At 39.8% G+C, this 18,157-nt stretch overlaps 1 protein-coding gene across 5 annotated transcripts; it reads right to left on the bottom strand.

The window, feature by feature from the left end:
- Nucleotides 1–224: 224 nt before the first annotated feature.
- On the bottom strand, nucleotides 225–16,994 carry LOC117821742 (glucose-6-phosphate 1-dehydrogenase-like). 5 transcript variants are annotated; one of them, XM_034696224.1, is made up of 13 exons: nucleotides 16,745–16,965; nucleotides 6,967–7,149; nucleotides 6,209–6,246; nucleotides 5,966–6,074; nucleotides 5,652–5,881; nucleotides 5,413–5,571; nucleotides 3,732–3,857; nucleotides 3,540–3,633; nucleotides 2,302–2,488; nucleotides 1,965–2,200; nucleotides 842–918; nucleotides 653–745; nucleotides 225–555 (listed from the first exon to the last, which is right to left on the bottom strand). In XM_034696224.1, exons 2-13 carry the CDS (start codon nucleotides 7,081–7,083, stop codon nucleotides 465–467), a joined length of 1,557 nt encoding a protein of 518 aa, XP_034552115.1. In that variant the 5' UTR covers nucleotides 7,084–7,149; nucleotides 16,745–16,965; the 3' UTR covers nucleotides 225–464. The 5 variants fall into 5 exon arrangements, with proteins under 5 accessions (XP_034552115.1, XP_034552117.1, XP_034552116.1 ...); XM_034696226.1 differs by having other exon boundaries at nucleotides 5,652–5,869; nucleotides 16,745–16,964; XM_034696225.1 differs by lacking the exon at nucleotides 16,745–16,965 and adding an exon at nucleotides 7,415–7,529.
- Nucleotides 16,995–18,157: the final 1,163 nt, after the last annotated feature.

Genomic DNA, 18,157 nt, shown 5'->3' with positions numbered 1-18,157 from the left:
CTCCTGGTATAAATATGTGGCAGTGCTTTTGTTAGGTGAACATCACAATCAGTGTTGTCATGCTTTAGTACAAACTGTGAAAACAGGCCGGCTATTAGAGAAATAGCAGAGTATTTGAAACATTCAAACAATCATGTGAGACCAGAGTATCTTGCCCTAAGAGTTTAACATACCTAAAGGTGTTAGCAGGAGTCAGTGGGTTTGAAGAGAAAGAAAAAAAGCTGTCAGAAGAGTGAATCATTTATTTTGAAATTGTGCAGGTGAACACTCAAATCAGGCTACTACAGGTTTAATCTAATTTTTAATTCATTTATGATTTGGGATAATCTGTTTTTTTTACATGCAGGATAAATTCAGATGGTCACAGCAGTAAAAAAAACTGTAGTAAACTTTATTTTTGTAAACTTGCCCACAATGGCTTGTGTTTGTGTGTTCGTGAGCTCATTAGTGTGAGATAGAAGGTATCACATTTTGTGGGGCTGCACCCACTTGTATGTTCCCTTATAGCAGAATCCCACTCTCTTCAACAGATCGTCCCCTTCCTTTGGACCCCGACTGTGGATGCAATAAAAGAAAGACAGCATGAAGAGGTCACTGAAAATGAAAATGCTTTTAATGTTTTTTCAATTCAAACATCTTGTGAAAATCTTACCTTCCATAAATGTAAGGGATGGGGTTCTTCTTCTCTGCCTCTATTTGGTGGAGGAGGAGCGTGAAGATCCTCCAGGCCTCCTGAAGCTCATCACTGGGACAGAAAGAGGAGCAGCTCAGGTAAAAAAAATAAACAATAAACAAGACAAAAAAGAAAAGAAAATAGATAACAGAGTATGGCTCAACCAACCTGCGCACAAAGTGCATCTGGTTTCCACAGAAGACATCCAGGATCAGCCGCTCGTAGGCATCTGGGAGCTTCACATTCTAGAGTTAAGAAATGTTGAACAATCTGTAAACTCATGTTTATTTCAGGTTTGAAAATCATAATTATATATAAATTATATGAAACTAGAATGTCTCTGCGTCATTAGGATATAACATGTAAGTCTTTATGTTCTGTTACATTTTATATGACACTTGTATTTGTCCATGGGGGGGAATTTTTAATTTTCAACATTCTGCCTTAATATATTTGGTGAACCGTGACCTTATGTCAAGTTATTCTGGGCAAAATCTTATACCTACTGTAAAGATGAATGAGTGAAGTGAAGGTATATTGCAATAATTATATTATAGTATGTCTGTTGTATATGACTATAGATATGTTTTATATGTATGTTACTTTACTGCATAGGCGTTTCTAGCCCATTTTTGGTGGTGCTGAAGCACCTCTAATCTGGAAAAGTTTCAAAACCATAAAATACTTGGTTGAAATGTAATATTTTAACAACAAAAATACAGCAGCGCCACCGTGTTTTACATGTTGTGCATTGCATTTCTGAAGAAAGTCCAAAAAATAACTCCAATGTCCATTTTTGGTATTTTTGGTACTCACTATAGGGGGCTGGTTTACTACTGAAGCATGCATACTGTTTTGAGGAGCTGCTGTATCAAAATGAGTTGTCTTTCCCCAGAAATGAGGGTTACCATATGTTTCTTATCAGATTTGATGGTTTAGTCACAGACAAAGTGTTATAATTTTCTTTCACAAATGTGGGAATGAAATTGCATTCAAATGTACAAAACAGTGAAATTTATCTTGCACGGCTCAGCACGCTAAACATCCAATCCTAGAATCACCCCTGCTTTACTGCTTACAGATTAAAATATGCTTTTTTTTAATTAGGCAAGACCATTTTCTCTAGAGTCAAAAATAACAAATTAGGAAAGTTGAGCAATTTTAAACAAGAAATAGTTTTAAAGAAGAAAGTCAACACACTGAAAGGATGGAAAAAAACATTCTAAAGCTTGAAGTTGGACCTTAATGATGGACCGGAGTGAATTTTGTGATCTATGTAAGACCTCAGCACCTTGTATCTGCTCTTGTATGTGAGGTCCAGCTCAGTCTCCTCAGGGCTGAAGAAAACCCCGGGCCTCTTGGTCATCATCTTCAGGTAGATTGCTTCATCCGGCTGCACCCGCACCACCAGCTCGTTCCTCTGGCAGCGTTTGTTAAAGATGTCTCCTGGCACGTCTGTAAACTGCAGACGCACTTCTGCCTTCCTCTCGTTCAGAGCTTTACCACAGCGGAGGATGAAAGGAACTCCTGGGTAGAAGGTGACGGACATAAAGGGTGAAAAAACACGTCAGGAAGAAAATAACAAGGAGTGTTATTAATTACATTTTCTAAAAAGTGTTCTGCCCTACCATCCCATCTTTCATTCTTGACATACAGCACTGCAGTAGCAAATGTTGGCGTGCAGGAGCCTTTGGGTACAGTGGGGTCATCAAGGTAACCTAGCTTGGATTGGCCCTCCCCCTTAGGATCTCCCACATACTGACCGAGCACCACATCAGATACAGTGACAGGAGCGATACTTTTCAGCACCTTCACCTGCAGTACACCAATCATTTCATTAAAACAACATGGATCACAATTAAAGCTGGGGTTGGTAGTCAGATTTAGATACACTTTTTGTTATACTGGTTAAAATGATCTTTATGTCCCGATGGCAATCAATACATAATGTGTTCTTAAAAAAGAGCGAAGAAAAGCTGCTATCTACAGCCGGAGTAAATCTGGGAAAACACCAACCAATCACAGTTTTTGGGTCCCAAAATTTTAAACCAATCAAATCCCGTCCTGCCGTTCTGCCCGCCTCCTGCGTGTACATTTCCCCGGCGTGCACACCCCGTCCCCTGCCTCTGCTTCCTCTGACTCTATTGACTGCCCTTCTCGCTCGACCTCGGACCTGTCCCCTCTGACCCGATGAGGTACTTTGCTCAGGACTGTAGACCGGATCAGAGTCTAAAAAGCTCTCACCACGGGGGCTCTGACAAGCAAAGGACTTAATGACATTCAGTAAGTCCTACAGAAAATGTATATGTACGTCCGTCCGGACTCTGTAGGGATTCGTGAACACGTTGAGTTTTAATAACCGTTCACTGTCGGCAGTGATCACGCCAACCAACAAAGCAACAATTAATGTTTGAATGAATGAAAAAATTCTTGTCTCTGCTCGCTCCCGCTCACACCCTCTACACAGTCTCCTGATGCCTTCACTGACCGTCAACACTGTAGGAATTAGGAACATCTACACTGAACACGTTTAACAATGCTAGCATGAAAGTTGTGAGTACTAACAGCAGCCATGCTTGTTTGTGTTTTTAACTTTCACTATGATAATGTTATGGTGCGGAACGGTTTTGAAACAGTCCCGATCATATGGTCACAAGTCAGCGGCACTCGTGCATGTGAGAGGGGGGGGGGTTGTTGTCATTTTGGAGAAGCTCTGAGGGAGGAGGGGAGGAGTTAGACAGAGTCATGAGGAAATGCTACATTCAAATTCATGCTAGTTTTCCGAGACTACCAACCCCAGCTTTAAGTTTAGACAGAAAATATGCACAAGCGTTTACTTTTTCAACTGTTGAGTTGATGGTGTTACCTTCTCATCTCTCACGTCATCAGGGCTGGTGGAAGCAGGCTTCTCCATGGCGACTAGACAGAGCATCTGCAGGAGATGATTCTGCATGACATCTCTACATCAAGAAAAATTAAAAGAATAAGGCCAAGGAAAAGTCCCCTTCGTAACAGTAAGGTCTTATTCAGGGATTAGTCTGGATGTAGTGTCTCTCACCTAATGATACCAAAGTCATCAAAGTATCCTCCTCGACCCTGAGTACCGAAAGGCTCCTTGAAGCTGAGGACCACACAGGCCACATTGTCCCTGTTCCATATGGGTCCAAAGATACGATTTCCAAATCTGGAGGTGAAAAAAGGAGACTTAAACAGGCAAAACAGAAAGAAAGAGATCTAACTAAACAATATAATCCAAGAGGAATGTTTATGTGATATTTGAATGGAGCACAGCACTGCTTATATTCAGTATAACATCCTGACCCTGAGTGTGATATCGCTTTAATTTGTTTGCTAGCAACACAAAGGAATTGTGGGCCCCCAAAAAACATATCATATTTTCTTAAAGATGTTATTGTTTTAATCACTGCCCATAAATGTATGATCTTTTTTAATTCAAACATATCAATAAATGTATGAATACATATGCAAACACTTTTGGATGACTGGGGGACACATGGTGCTCCAGTATGAGTCACTTGCACCTCTTTGCATTGGCTTTTAACACCTATTGAGTGAGACACCCAACATTTTTCTAATTTTCCCAATGTGATATTGTCCTTTTACTCTGAAAACCTCTTTTATTGCCCTTTTAATGCTTTTATTTACTTCTCCATTTTTATTTATTTATTTATTTTTATGTATTTACCCTGAAAAACCTCTCAACACTGATTTACTGGTCCGTTGTCACACCACTCCATACTGTTTAATTGAAGTGTATTCCTTTTAACCTCTTGCGTTGCATTTTGTTTTGCATTGATCAAATTTTCTCCTCCCTGTATTTCAAATTGTTTACTCTGCTATTTTAACTATGCTTTGTTTGTCAAAGCACTTTGTGAACATTTGTTTTTAAAGGTGCTATATAAATAAAGTTATTATTATTATCATTTTATTTTGCTTTTATTTAATGTGGCTGTTTCTTGTGTTATCTATTGTGTTTCTCATATCTATTCTTTTTGAATTACTATTTGTTTTTATTCATTGTGGTTTTAAGCTTGCACAGCACTTTGGCCAACTGCGGTTGTTTTTAAATATGCTATATAAATAAAGTTTGACTTGACTTGACTTGACTTGGCTCTAGTTCAGGGCGGACTAAACCATTTGCGCTTTATGTAGGGGTGGAAGAGAGACTCCATTTTATTTAATATAAAGGTTTCATGATATCCTTTTTATTTGGGATAATTTTACTGAATTTACAATAAGTTAATTGAGTAATACTTTAGAAGGAAAAAGTTGCAAAGAGAAATTATATTTTCCTCTCAGACCACTAAAAGGTTCTACCCTCTTTGGGGCCCAGTCCCATTTTCCCTCTCACTTTGAGCCCAAGGCAAAACATAAATACTCTCCTGCATTCTTACTTCTTTGTGTGTGTTTGTACTTGTCACCACAGTCCAGCTACATTTATCTGTGTGTTTCCATCTAACTTCATAATATAAGTCTGCTGACATTTACATGTGTGGTTGTTAAATGTAGAAAGACAGTTTATTGTAATGTTAATTATCAGTGTTAAAAACACCTGCGACAGAGTGACACAGAAAAAAATGCTCATGATGTAATTCTATACAAGTGCTCATGTAATGTCCTTATCCAATCAGATAACTTGCTGTTGCAAAACTTATGTATGACATTTATTGTTTTAGAAGAAATGAATTGCTTGAAAATGTGTGCATGAATCTTGTTACCTGAGAACCATGAGGTTCTGGACCATCTCCTTGCCCAGGTAGTGGTCAATGCGATAGATCTGGTCCTCTGTGAACAGGGATGACAGGTGGGCAGACAGCTCCTGGGAGCTCTGCAGGTCCCGACCAAAAGGCTTCTCAACGATCACCCTGTTCCAGCCTCTGTTTTTGAAAACAGCTGATTAGAATAAAGTAATCAAATAGTAACTTTCTGTAAACATGTGTGTGTAACAGACACTGACTTGCGACCCATGCAGCGGGCTCTGATGTTTGCGCTGACATGGTGGTAGACAGTGGGCGGCAGAGCAAGGTAGAAGAGTCTGTTGGCATCAGCTCCACGAGGCAGAGACGACAAATGAGCATCAAGCTGCGCGAAGGAGCTGTCATCGTCATATTGGCCTCTGAGATAGGAGTTCTTGCTGAAGAAAGCTGAAAGGCTCTCATTCTCTTCATCAGTGACCTGAGTGAAAAGCTGAACAGTTATTACAGAAACTGAAAACACACTCAATCAGTAGTCTTGTGTAGGAAAACCAACATGGTACGGTAGGTATACTACCTTCATATGAGGCAGACATGCTGTCTTGATGTCTTCCACAGTCAGATTAGATCGGGCAAACCCCACAAAGTAGGTGTCATCTGGGAGCAAACCATCCCTGAATAACCACCTATGGAAGGAACAGCCAGTCAGCAGTGATGCAGAACACTGGCTGAGGGTCAAACCCCTCTTAACACAAGGAGATCAAACAACTTCAGAGTAAATCACAAGCAAATTGGCATTTGAACCACTACTTTTACTCACCATAAAGTTGGATAGATCTTCTTTTTAGCAAGATCCCCCTGTGCAGAAGAATATAAATCATACAGAGATACGATCAGGAACCTCTAATGATCATTTATAAGGCTAACACTGATCAATCAAAAGTCCAAAGAGCAGAGCCACTCTGAAATGAGTTGCCACAGTTGAGTTGAGTGAGTAGATATGTTGAGTAATTTGAGAGCTGTGCACACCCTCTTTAAAGGACCATGTGACTTAAAGATACACTGAAATGAAAGACTTGTTTAGACAAAAGAAAAAAAAGATATTGCAACAAGTGCAGCATTTCAATTAAAGGAAAACAGACAGACAAAATTTCTATGCTCCAAAATGATCCCCGTCTTTCAACGCCCAACAAAGAAAAAAAGTAGATGCAGCACATTTCAGCCAACGCGTTCATTCCCCAGCTTTCATTTACTGATTACCACACTCCAAAACTCCCCTGTGAATTGTTCCCCTGCCCTGCTTATGTCAACTCTGTCGGGGACCTGTCACAGGAAATTCTGTTTCAACCCTTTTTTTTACTGTTACAAGTTAATGCAGGTAAAAAACTAGAGAGACAAACCTGACATTTGCAAGCATAACAGTTTGTTGACATAGGACTTTGAACTTAAACATCTAAAAAAGACCAAATAGCCTATTTGTACAAGTTTTGGGAAACTGCAAATGCTGAAGTTAAAATTTTACAATAAAGGAAATTGTAAGTCATATCATGTTGCAAGAGCTTCAGAGTTTATACTCACAGACGCTCCCAGGATAATGAATATGTGTGCTTTGGACTGGCTGGACTGCTCCTCTCCATAGAGCTCCTTCCTTAGCTGTCCAAACACCTCAGAACGACTCAACGGCTCAGTGCTCATCTCGTGGCCAATCTGGTCTCACACCTCACACCGTCTCTCCTGTTGACTCTCTCATTTCTCCTATTTCTGGAACATACAGTGTGGCAAAAATTCAAAAGTCATCATTGCATTGCAAAAATACCTGAGCATGGTAATGCTGCCACCTATTGTTCTAAATTAAAAATGCCTTCAATTCCCAACTTCCTTGTGCTTTGTAATGTATAATCTCTGATCTTCAGTCCAGCAGGTTCAGTGAGCAGGACAACTCCAGGCTTCAATAATCAAACCTCCACATTCCAGCTGATTAGGCTTGACAACTTTGGAAAAAATCTGCTCATTGTCATCTACTCACATTTCAGGTCGGCACAGACGTGGCTGAAAGTAAATGGCAGGAATGTGTCCCGTTTCAAAACCACTCCTTCAACAAATGTTGCGCAAACCTTTACTCAGTTCCTTCCGACTTAGAAAGTCTTGAGGCTTTGTTGCAGACAGAGAGGTCTTTCAGTCCATCACCAGACACTGTAACTTTCAGTGTAATAAAGTAGGTCATATATAGTGGTTCCATGCCAGCAACTAATAAATCCCAATGGTTTAATATCTGTTGTGTCAGTAACGATAAAGACAAGTCTAAGTTAATAAATGAGAATATGACAAACCAGGTGAATCAGTTCCAACCATTCTTTTCGGCGAGCGGAGGAGAAATTCCAGAACTTCCAGAATTAATACTAATGGTACATAACACAATACAATCAGCCAACCAGGAAAAACCCAACATTAACACACTGGAAGTTACTCAATGCTCTTTTATTATAAATACACATGGTGAAAGAAATTACTCAGTGATATCAATAAGCAAATATCTTTCACATTTAAATACACTTTTTATTAAAAAAAAAAAAAAAAAAAAAAAGAAATCACATACTCTTTCAAATTGTCAAATTTCAACAATCAACACCAGACTTTAGGAAGTCACAGAATAGTGACTTTTCCAAGCTGGATTGTCAATTCCCTGAATTAAGATTATTGCAGGTGAAGGGAATAGCTCCACCATGAGGTAGTACCTCCTGGATGTTGAGTCTATGCTCTTCTTGATAATCCCTTGCCACCTTTAAATGTCTTTTCCCCGGTTTCCATCATAAATACATTTTAAAAAAGGTCAACGCCAACCCAAGCATCCTCGACAGATGTGACTGTGATCACTTTGGTCACCATCTTCCATCTGTCTGCTCTGAACAGCCCAACACACGAGCACCACAGTATGAAGCCGTCTGGATCAATTCTGAGTTGGCCCTTCACAGCAGAGTCTGAGGAAGGCCCGTTCGGTGCCAGAGGTCACCTGATTGTCTGAGTTAGGGGTCAGCTGAAGCTCCAGTGCTGGTAGTTGTTAGCAGCGTCACAGTTGTCCATCTGAATCTGGGCTCCATTTAGCTGTAAACATTTTCCACTGCTTGGATTCTTTAAAAGATTGTCCTGTAGAGTAGCAGAAGTATATGAACACACAAGCCCGACTTGAAACTAATATAAAAACACACATCTTTTCCTCCAACAGCTCTATACTAAATAAATATGACGTTCTAGGGAAATAATCATATTAACAGTTCGTCTTGCACAAGAAGACGAAAAATGATTTCACCTATATAAATAAAAGACTGATTTGAAGCAGGGGGAAACAGCAAGCCATGTTCTGTCCTACAAACTGAAGCTCATGATTATGTTTGCAAAAATCTGCAAAAAAACAGTGAGTCAGAAACAACTGTGTGTATATGTTTTATAGTTGTGTTGTTCCATGCCAGCATCCTTCTTGGCTGGGTGCAGCAACATCCTGGAGTCAAGGATGTGTCCAGTGTTTGTACTAACAGAGGCTAGGCTAACCAATGTTTTTAGTCATATATAATAACAGCATATTCAACAATTGCTTTTACAATTGTCCTTTGAGTCTAGTCTCATATGCTCCTCACCTCTGTAAACGCCCATTCTTGTTGCGGTGACAAACTTGTGCCCCTCCCTTTCAAACTGCAGAGCTCAATCTTCACTGGTTGAGACTGGGGCGAGGCATGAAGACAAAGCTGCTTGCCAATGTTATGACGCAACTCTTTATGAGAAGAGTACTCAAAGTACTAGAAGAGAAAGAGAAAATCATCCAGTCAGAGATCTGACTTTCTAAAAAATAATATAAATAATTGTTAATTTTTCAATTTTAATGTGTAATCCAGAGTCAGCGTACCTGGTTGCCTCCCATGTTGTGACAGTGGTACATGATCACAGGTTTCCCTCCCTCGTTGCTTTCTCCAACATCAAGACAAGTCCCAGATCCTAAGTTTCTGATCTGGGGCAAACACGGACACAGAATATAAATTAAAAACATCTTCTGTTATATAACATGTGAGGTTTCTTATATCTTTGATATCCTCATTCAGGCACAGGGAAACATGACTCACTGTTCCAAATTTTATTGGGTTTAAATCTGGCACGAAGGCCTCTGGGTAGACGTTGCTCAAGAACCAGGTGAAGTTATTGCACTTCAGCCTCTCTCTCAGATTCACTCGATCTGAGATGTCTCCATAATTATGCTGCAACAGGGAAGGTCACAAAGTTAAAACTGTGAAACAATCAAACAATCACTCACTCTTTAATATCATCTTATTGCAGAGGGGGATGGAAATTGCTGTCAAAATCACAGTGGGAGTCCAACGATAAATGGCATTGAATTTATGGGCATTTGACATCAGAACACAGCAGGTCACACTGACCATTCTGGCCATATCTGCAGCATTCTTATTGCGACGATAGAAGATTTGTTTGTAGTCATCCATCCAGACCTCAGCCAGGCGAACCTGATTGCGAGTGATGACCTCTGTTCCCTTTGGAAAAGTGTGGGGGCTCTTGGTACGGAAAACATGGCCAACCACAGAACATGGGATGATCTCGAGCTGACCCCCACACTGCCACACCTGGCAAACACATTTACAACAAGAGAAATCCAGACTCTGACGTCATAACTAATGGGGGAAATGATTAAATAATGTGTGAAACTTGGGAGGTATAGATAAAAAAAACAGACCCTGAAGGACATCTCCACATTTTCCCCACCCCAGATCTCCATCTTGTCATCGTAAGTTCCGATGTGTTCAAAATACTTCTTCGATATTGAGAAGAGACCTCCGGCGAATGTAGGTGTTCTGAAATGTTCAAATAAAAAAAAAGGTTACAGATGATAAAATGTTTCATGATGTTCTGAGCAAAATAAACAAGGGTACTTCTTACTTTACTGGGTATGTTTCATCCTTGCGCAGCAACTTTGCAGACTCAGGGATTTGCTCCCAGCCGAAGGTAAGGCTCCAGTCAAAGTTACCACGGTTGTAAGCACGGCTGTGGGGGGAAGGCTTGTTGAACTGAAAATTGTTGAGGTCAATAGTGGCAATCTCTGGACTAACCACAGCTGTTGGTTCTTCGACAATACGGGCCAACAGCGGCTCAAGCCAACCGTGGAAACACTCACCTAGAATGAGAGAAAGGACAAAGATTGTTTTATTTCTTCCTCATCACCTCTATCACATCAACAATGATTGTTGCTTTGGGTCAGTTTCAGATGTGGCACTACTTATGGTGCAAAAAAGGTTGCAAGACTTATGGTGCAAAGAATGGCCTCATAACAGAGCTCATGCAATATGAACATAAGCTGAAAACCGTTGTTTGATTCTTTTTTTTTGCAACACACAGGAACTTGAAATAGCCATTGTGGGTTGTGTATTGGTTGTTGTGTGAGTGTTTCTCACAGTGAGCATCCAGAAAGGTGAGCACCTCGCCCTGAGCGATACTGGCACCAAGCAGCCTGGCAGTGATAAGGCCCTTCCTCAGCGGCTGCCTCACTACTTTGACAATCTTCAGCTGCTCCACATATTCCTCCAGTTTGGTCTTGAGGTGGTCTAAGAGAAAATAAATCACATCAAATCTTAATTTTTGTATCATTGATAACACATTTGTCAAACTGATAGTGTTGTCTTAGAGGAGTTCCAGTGCTTAGAGCTTTGATAAGATAAGGTAAGATATTACTGTATTGATCCCCCGGGGTGGAAATTCAGTTGTTACAGCAACCCAGACATAAGCACAATCAAGATGAAGTTTCAATTAGTAAAATAAAATAAGTAAAAATAAAAATAGATAAATAAAGCTAGAATACAAATTAGATATATACAATGTTGCAACTGGAATTTAGATTAAATAGCAGTAATTAGAGGCAGCATTAAAAATGGTTCAGACAGGCTGACATGGTGTGATTATGGTTGGTACCATATGACAGACTAAGCAATAAAAAAAATAAATATGGGTATGTAATATGACCGTGAGCTGTAGTAAAAAATTATAATAATGCAATACAACATAATATATTATGGCAAAGATAATTATATAATATAATATATAATGCACTATAATGCCATCAGCAGTCAGAGAGTCAGTGCGGGAAATGAAGTGTGGCCGACAATGCAGGGATGGTATGGATGGGCGTGAGGGGTCAGTGGTCAGCGTGGTGCAGTCTGTGGCCTCCATTACTGTTTCACAGTCTGATGGTAACACTCTATTCATGTAAGAGTATAATCAGGATACACTTTGACATTCATGTCGAGGGTGTTACAAATCACCACTACACATACTCAACGTCCGATGTGGTCCGAGAAGAGCAAACAGACACTCACAGTGGTCAGTAAGACGATTACTTTAAAACTGTCATTTAAAACTTGCCGCTTGCTTCCAAACAGAAGAGAAAGCAAATCAACTATCATATTTATAACCATGAAAGCACAGTTAGAAGAATCGGTAATGAAGTGGAAACGCTGCTCGTAAAACTGGGTCACACTTCCTTTGAGCAAGCCTTTTTTACCACAACACATGCTGCGCATTTGTCACAAGTCTTGGTCTGAGTGAATCCACCAACTGTAAACATTTTGAAAGCTGCTGCTCTGTTACAGAAAATAGGGAAGTGGGGGTTGAGTAGGAACGTGTATATATAGTTGGAGCCGACCACACTCTAGGTTATGACGGATAACTGACGAGGAACTCATTTTCGTCTCAGTCAATAAGTCACAGATTATTTAAAATACATGTAGAAATGTGATAAAATATTCTCATCTCATTAAAATTATATCATGTATATCTACAGTGTTCAAACTGCTTGTCACTGATGAATCATCAAAGTGTCTTAACTCTTGATAACATCAGCAGTGATTTTTGAAGGTCTAGGGGAAGGCATGACTGCAAGACTGAAATCAAGCAACACCAGAAATGTGAGCTGCATTGTTGGTGTTGTCTAAAAACACTGATCTGCCTTTTGAATTAGATTCAACTTTACAGTGGTTATCGTAAACATTAGGACATGCACTTTACATTAAAGCAGAGTCTGTATGTAAACTAATGTACACAAAAAATGCTCTTCTGCTTGTTTATACATAAAACAACAAGCCTTCACAGACTCAATTAAGTACCTGCAGTATGATAATACATGGCCTCTCAAAGTTGAATTGTATGCACGGAGAAGCCCGCTTCTATGCAAAACGTATAACAAAGCTGCTCTCCACCTCAAGATAAAATGACTGGAATTTGCATTTTATACAAGGCCTGTCTTTCACCGACATGTTGTAAAATACACAGGATCATTCGCATGTATGACACTGTTATTTCTTGTGTAACTTCACTCCACAGTCAAGTCTCTTCTTCTATTTGAAAAACTCACCTGCCTTATAATCCACCTGCCTGAGAGCAAGCAGCTTTACATACAAAAACAACTGAAGCTTTGGATATCTTATCGAAGCTTTGGGCTTACAGAGACTGGCATGCTGCCTTCGAAACTCTAAAACTCAAGTTAATAAATTACTTATGACTGCAGACTTCATGATTTCTGATATATTTCCCTGTTTTGGCTCTGCAGCTGTTTCCTATCTATCTTAAGAAATAACTCACCAGAGCTTCCTGATCTCAAACTTGACTTTCATGTGAAACTGTCCCTGTTTTAAATTGTATTTTTATTTGGAAAGGGTAACAATACAAAATGTACAACACTTCTAAAGTTGTATTCATCCTTTTTCAGTCTTTTATATGTGTATTTATAGAGATAAATGGTATGTCCAGATAGCCACTCAATCCTGAAATGTTTCTGTCCTCCATCTTTCCAAGTGAATGCATCAATTTATACTCTTAACATTTAAACACATTATACATTAATCATCACCTCTTCAGTCACTAATCAACACTTATTTTCCTGCATACACCCCTTACACAAACTATCAGATTTATAACTATTTACAGAAGAACTAGGGGAGCTTATATTTATATTTATTCTCTAAGGAGGGGGAGGGTTAATACCTTGTTGGTGGAGTCTTATTCCGAATTTGATAAAATTTGTCCTTTCAGATCCTCAGAGAGTAAGTCAATTAAACTGTCCCTGTTTGAAACGACTGTGCTGTTATTAGAACGTTACATTATATTTGAATCTTATAACTCATATTTATATCATGAATGTGAGTTATCATTCATGTCATATTTTTGTATTGTTCTGTTTCTAGGTTTCTCTGTATGTCCTCTCTGTTTTTTGTTTTGTTTTTATTTATTGTCATGCCACCTGTGTTGCCTTTTCGCCTAGGTCGTTATTGCAAAATGAGAATTGGTTCTCAATTGACTTACCTGGTTAAATAAAGGTTAAATAAAATAACTGAACTACTAACAACTGACATATCTATCTTTTCTTCTGTTAAATATTTCAGTTGCATTCTCTTCATTGAAACATTGCCTAACAGGTTAACAGAGCTGCTGAACACAGTTCAAAGCAAAAAAAAAGTGTTGAGGATTTTTTTTCCTGTCAGCATTTCTTGAGCTATGTTTTATCAATAGTTTGTGTTCATATTTTTCACACCTGCAACGCTGGCATCATCTACCAGGATGATCTCTTTAAGCAGGAAAGCAGGAGATGAGTGCAGGACGCTGTAGACGGTTCTGAGGAGGGTGGACCAAGCCTCATTGTGGAAGACGATAATAACACTGGTGGTTGGTAGAGGAGGACAGCGCTGAAACTTTCTGTCCACACACCTGTGCCCCATCAAAACAAAGAGAGAAAAAAAATACACAGAGGTTTGTGACACACGAATATTTGCAGAAATATAACAGACCACACTAGATATTCAAAGTCTGTTCACAAAAATGTATGATAGCACAATCTGCAATAATAATCAGCCATAAAAGTTGAGCTATTTACTTGTCAGAGGCTTTTAAAATAAGCTCAAGGCCTTCCGAGCCTGTGACACGTACAGATGTCAAGTAGAACAAACATTTATAGCGCGTGGAAGATTATACAACACAGATAAAGGCTCAGTCTCGATAAACCAGGATACAGACACATGGATGCTGCTATGTACCAGCTGTACGTTTTTGTGATCACATTCGGATTAGCCTTTTGACTAAGTAATTGAGCACTATTAAATATCACCACTAACATAACATTAAGAGCATGACCCTGGGTGAGATGCTGAGTACTATCTGGCTTGCTGTGTACATGTCAACACACTTGATGGTAAAACAGTGATTAGTGTAAGATTAATTTGGGAACATTTTCTTACTCTGGAGGTCTTGTGTCATCCCCAAGACTGCGGCTGAGTGATATGCGGTCGCTGGCAAATTGGTTGAAACAGTGCCGTGACATGCCATCTGATTTTTCCTTTTGCTCCTCTGGGGACAGTGGGTCTTTTTTAAATCCTTTCCCATAGGCCCCGGGGCTATTGGGGTCCTGGGGTGGTCTATCCAGGTGTGGTTTGAGCTCAGCCTGGGTGTAGTGTCCAGAGGGGCATTTGGCATCTTCAGTGGGTTGGGGCTGCACTGGGGGAGGCTGAGGAGCTCCGATCTGGAACCGCATGTTGTTGACAGCATCTCTGACCATGACCATCACCTTGTCCCCCTTGTCCACCAGCTCCTGCAACCAGGGGTCACTAGCAGGAGAAGAACTGACATCCTTCTGGAGAACAACGAGGGCCACCATAAAGAGAGTCCCCCCTAGAAGCACAAGCTTCAGGGGGGACATACGCCGGCTGAGGTACCAACGCATGATCCTGAGTGGGTGTTTTTCTCAAGGCTGCTAAAAACAGAAAAAAAAAACTAACCAAATCTCCAGGCGATGACTACAAAATATCTTATCATCTAACACAAGTGTTTTAAGCAATCTTTCAAGAGCACCTCATCATATCCTTAGCCCTCGTCACTTAAGAAAAACCCTGTAAACCGGTTTGTGCGTCTTTGCAAGTGTCATAGCAGCAGGTACTCTTGCCGACCTCACTCCTCCCACCCTTTCCTCCCTTACCTCTTTAGGAAACAGTCCCATAGGGCAGTTGGAGAGAACAGGGTGGAGAATGTGCACAAACACACCACACCTCTAAGCAAACACCTGAGTTCACCTGCTCTGGCCACGGTCCTCCAGGGCCCACGTGGCAGCAGGTGCGCTGTGACACAGCAGGTTCAACCTGCATCTCCCACACAGGTTAATAAGTGACACCACACCAACCCGCGTAGACACCTGCTTCATGCACACCTCATCTATAATGATCAGCTGTCATCTCCTACTGGATGAGGAGTTTGCAACGTGGAGCATGACGAGTCCTTCATGTCAAACAGCCAATCAGGACTATAAGGGACTGTTTCCTGCCATGTGAAACAGGATATGATTGCAATGTGGGACATCCGTGTGTCCTCAGGTGATCACTGTTCACGAAGAGACTCACTCTTACTTGGTCATAATTAATTCACTCTATTCTCAAGCCAGCCTGCCTCATAATTGATTCAAGAGGACACTCTTTTGGTGTTTAAGAAAAAAAAAGAGTTACCACAGAGTACCCTTTGTGTATAAAGGGTAACCAGTTTGTCCAGTTTGTCACCAGTTATGACAGAATAGCTGGACAGAAAAATATTCAAACAAGCAAGGTTAAAAACGATCTACAGATTATTTAGGTTCATATAATCTGGATTAAAAAGAACAGCGTCAAGATTTACTCTACATTGAAAGCACCCTGAGATAAACTGAGGCTGTATAGGTATATTTGACTTGACTGCCAATAAATTGTTTAGTAGGCCTACTTGTTGCTTTTGGCGTAGAGAGACTATGTGTCTGCCTGTCACAGCCTGAGGGACGCACCATCCCATAATATTTAATTTTAGGTGAAGGTTTATGAACATACCGCATCAAGTGAGGACATAAAGATATTCTGTATGGGTGACACAATTGTTTTAATGTGTATAAAATATGTAATATATATAATATGTAATGTATGTGTATGAATTGTATGTGCTTTGGCAATAACATGTCTTTGTTCATGCCAATAAAGCAAATAGCCTATGCATACTTTTACAAGTTAAGCTGACTTATTTACAGCTTGATGTAACGTAACGGTTAAATAACAGATCATGGTAACTGTCAAAAGAAGTTCAGAAAGACAATGCCGCAGAGAAGTGAAAGAGGAAGAGCTGACTTGCTGTCATTCAAAGTGTGAGGAGCCGAAACAACACATGGAAAAGTCACGTCTTATTTTTTGTAGAAGCTTAAAAACACGTTTGATGGATATATAAAACAGGCCCTCTGTAAAACAACATCGACACGCCTCATATGGTAAATATAACAATGTTTCTAGCACTCTGAAATGCCGTCACTTACCTCTTACTGACGCTAAGTCCTCTACACCTGTTCCGGTTGCTGTGATATTCTTTTTTTTTTGCGTGGATCGTTGCCAAATGATCACGCAGTGGTTTTTCTAGTTTCTCAGACTTGTTACTCTGAAAATTGTATCGAACCAGACACAAGGCAGTCCCTTTGCCTCCCGGCTTTTTGCTTTGAAAGGAACAGGTGCCATTTGTTGAAATAATTAGCTGGAGTGAGTCCCCTGCTGGTCGTGTGCGCTGAGGTATTTCCTTGCAGCGCTTTAAAACATTGAATGCAGTTTCATAGAGAACAGAGAACTACAGCGCCTACATTCAGATGTCATGAACTGCAAAATCAATTCATAAATTAGTGACAGAATATACAACAAATATAGAAACACAAAATTAACAGCAAAAAAAAGGACAAAAAAAAATCTCCATTGAACAACCATGAAACGAAATAAATTATTTGCTGTAAAAGATAACAGATTTTTTAGCCTCTGATGAACAATAATTAGGGGTGTCAAAAATATGGCCCGCGGGCTAAAACCGGTCCGCAAGAGGTTCCAATCCGGCCCGTGGATGACTTCCAAAAGTGAAACAATTACAGAGAAGACATTAACTACAATGTTTCAATAAAAGTAACTACTATTTCAGATTTGTCTTCTGGGGGTCGTCATTGAAAACAAAAGGGGGACAGGGCGATCTGCCCAAGGAGATCAGGTCTGCTGAGTCAGTGAGCTCTTTTAAATTACTTCTTAAAACATACTTTTATCGCAAGGCCTTCCCAGATCTTATCTGAAAGAAATATATTTTAAACCATTTTTATTCCTTTAGAGTTCTTTTAGGGGAATTTTGTGTCTTTTAAAATATGTTTTATTTCTTTATCTTGACTTGTGTGTTTTTTATGATCTGCCTGTTTTATTTTGCTGCCCATGTAAAGCACTTTGTAACTTGGATTTTGAAAAGTGCTCTACAAATAAAATTATTTCTATTATACAATCATAGTGCTGATGTAGCACACCTGAACGGCAGGAGAATATTTGCAGATTGCATAATCCGGTGGAAATTCATAGACTTTTTAGAGCACTTCAACATCCAATCAACACTAAAGTTTTCCTATATGTAAACTTCTAACAGCAGGAGTGATGGATCCACCTTTTTTGAAAAAAGGAGCCACATATGCACATGCTCATAATACATGTGTCATATGTCTCACTATGAGACTCATCATGGCGAACAATACAACAGCTAAAAAGATAGTTCATGTAATGTGGACATCTTCAGAATGTACTTCTACATTTTTGCACTACAACAAAGGGAAAAACTTTGAGTTGTCCTTCTCTATAGGTCATAATGTTATGATTTTCCTGTTCCGGCCCACTTGAGATCAAATTGGGCTGTATGTGGTCCCTTAACTCAAATGAGT

This window comes from Notolabrus celidotus, chromosome 11 (assembly GCF_009762535.1).
Source record: "Notolabrus celidotus isolate fNotCel1 chromosome 11, fNotCel1.pri, whole genome shotgun sequence".
Taxonomy (NCBI): Eukaryota; Metazoa; Chordata; class Actinopteri; order Labriformes; family Labridae; genus Notolabrus; species Notolabrus celidotus.
This window is presented reverse-complemented; position numbering and strand designations above follow the sequence as displayed.

What these genes read in the sequence shown, in the direction of transcription:
- LOC117821742 (XM_034696222.1), bottom strand. Translation starts at nt 15,148, where the DNA reads ATGCGTTGGTACCTCAGCCGGCGTATGTCCCCCCTGAAGCTTGTGCTT. An exon ending in GATGACACAAGACCTCCAGA is followed by an intron (nt 14,140 to 14,666) that starts GTAAGAAAATGT and finishes GATGGGGCACAG; the next exon opens with GTGTGTGGACAGAAAGTTTC. An exon ending in ACAACATGGGAGGCAACCAG is followed by an intron (nt 9,180 to 9,286) that starts GTACGCTGACTC and finishes TTTCTCTTCTAG; the next exon opens with TACTTTGAGTACTCTTCTCA.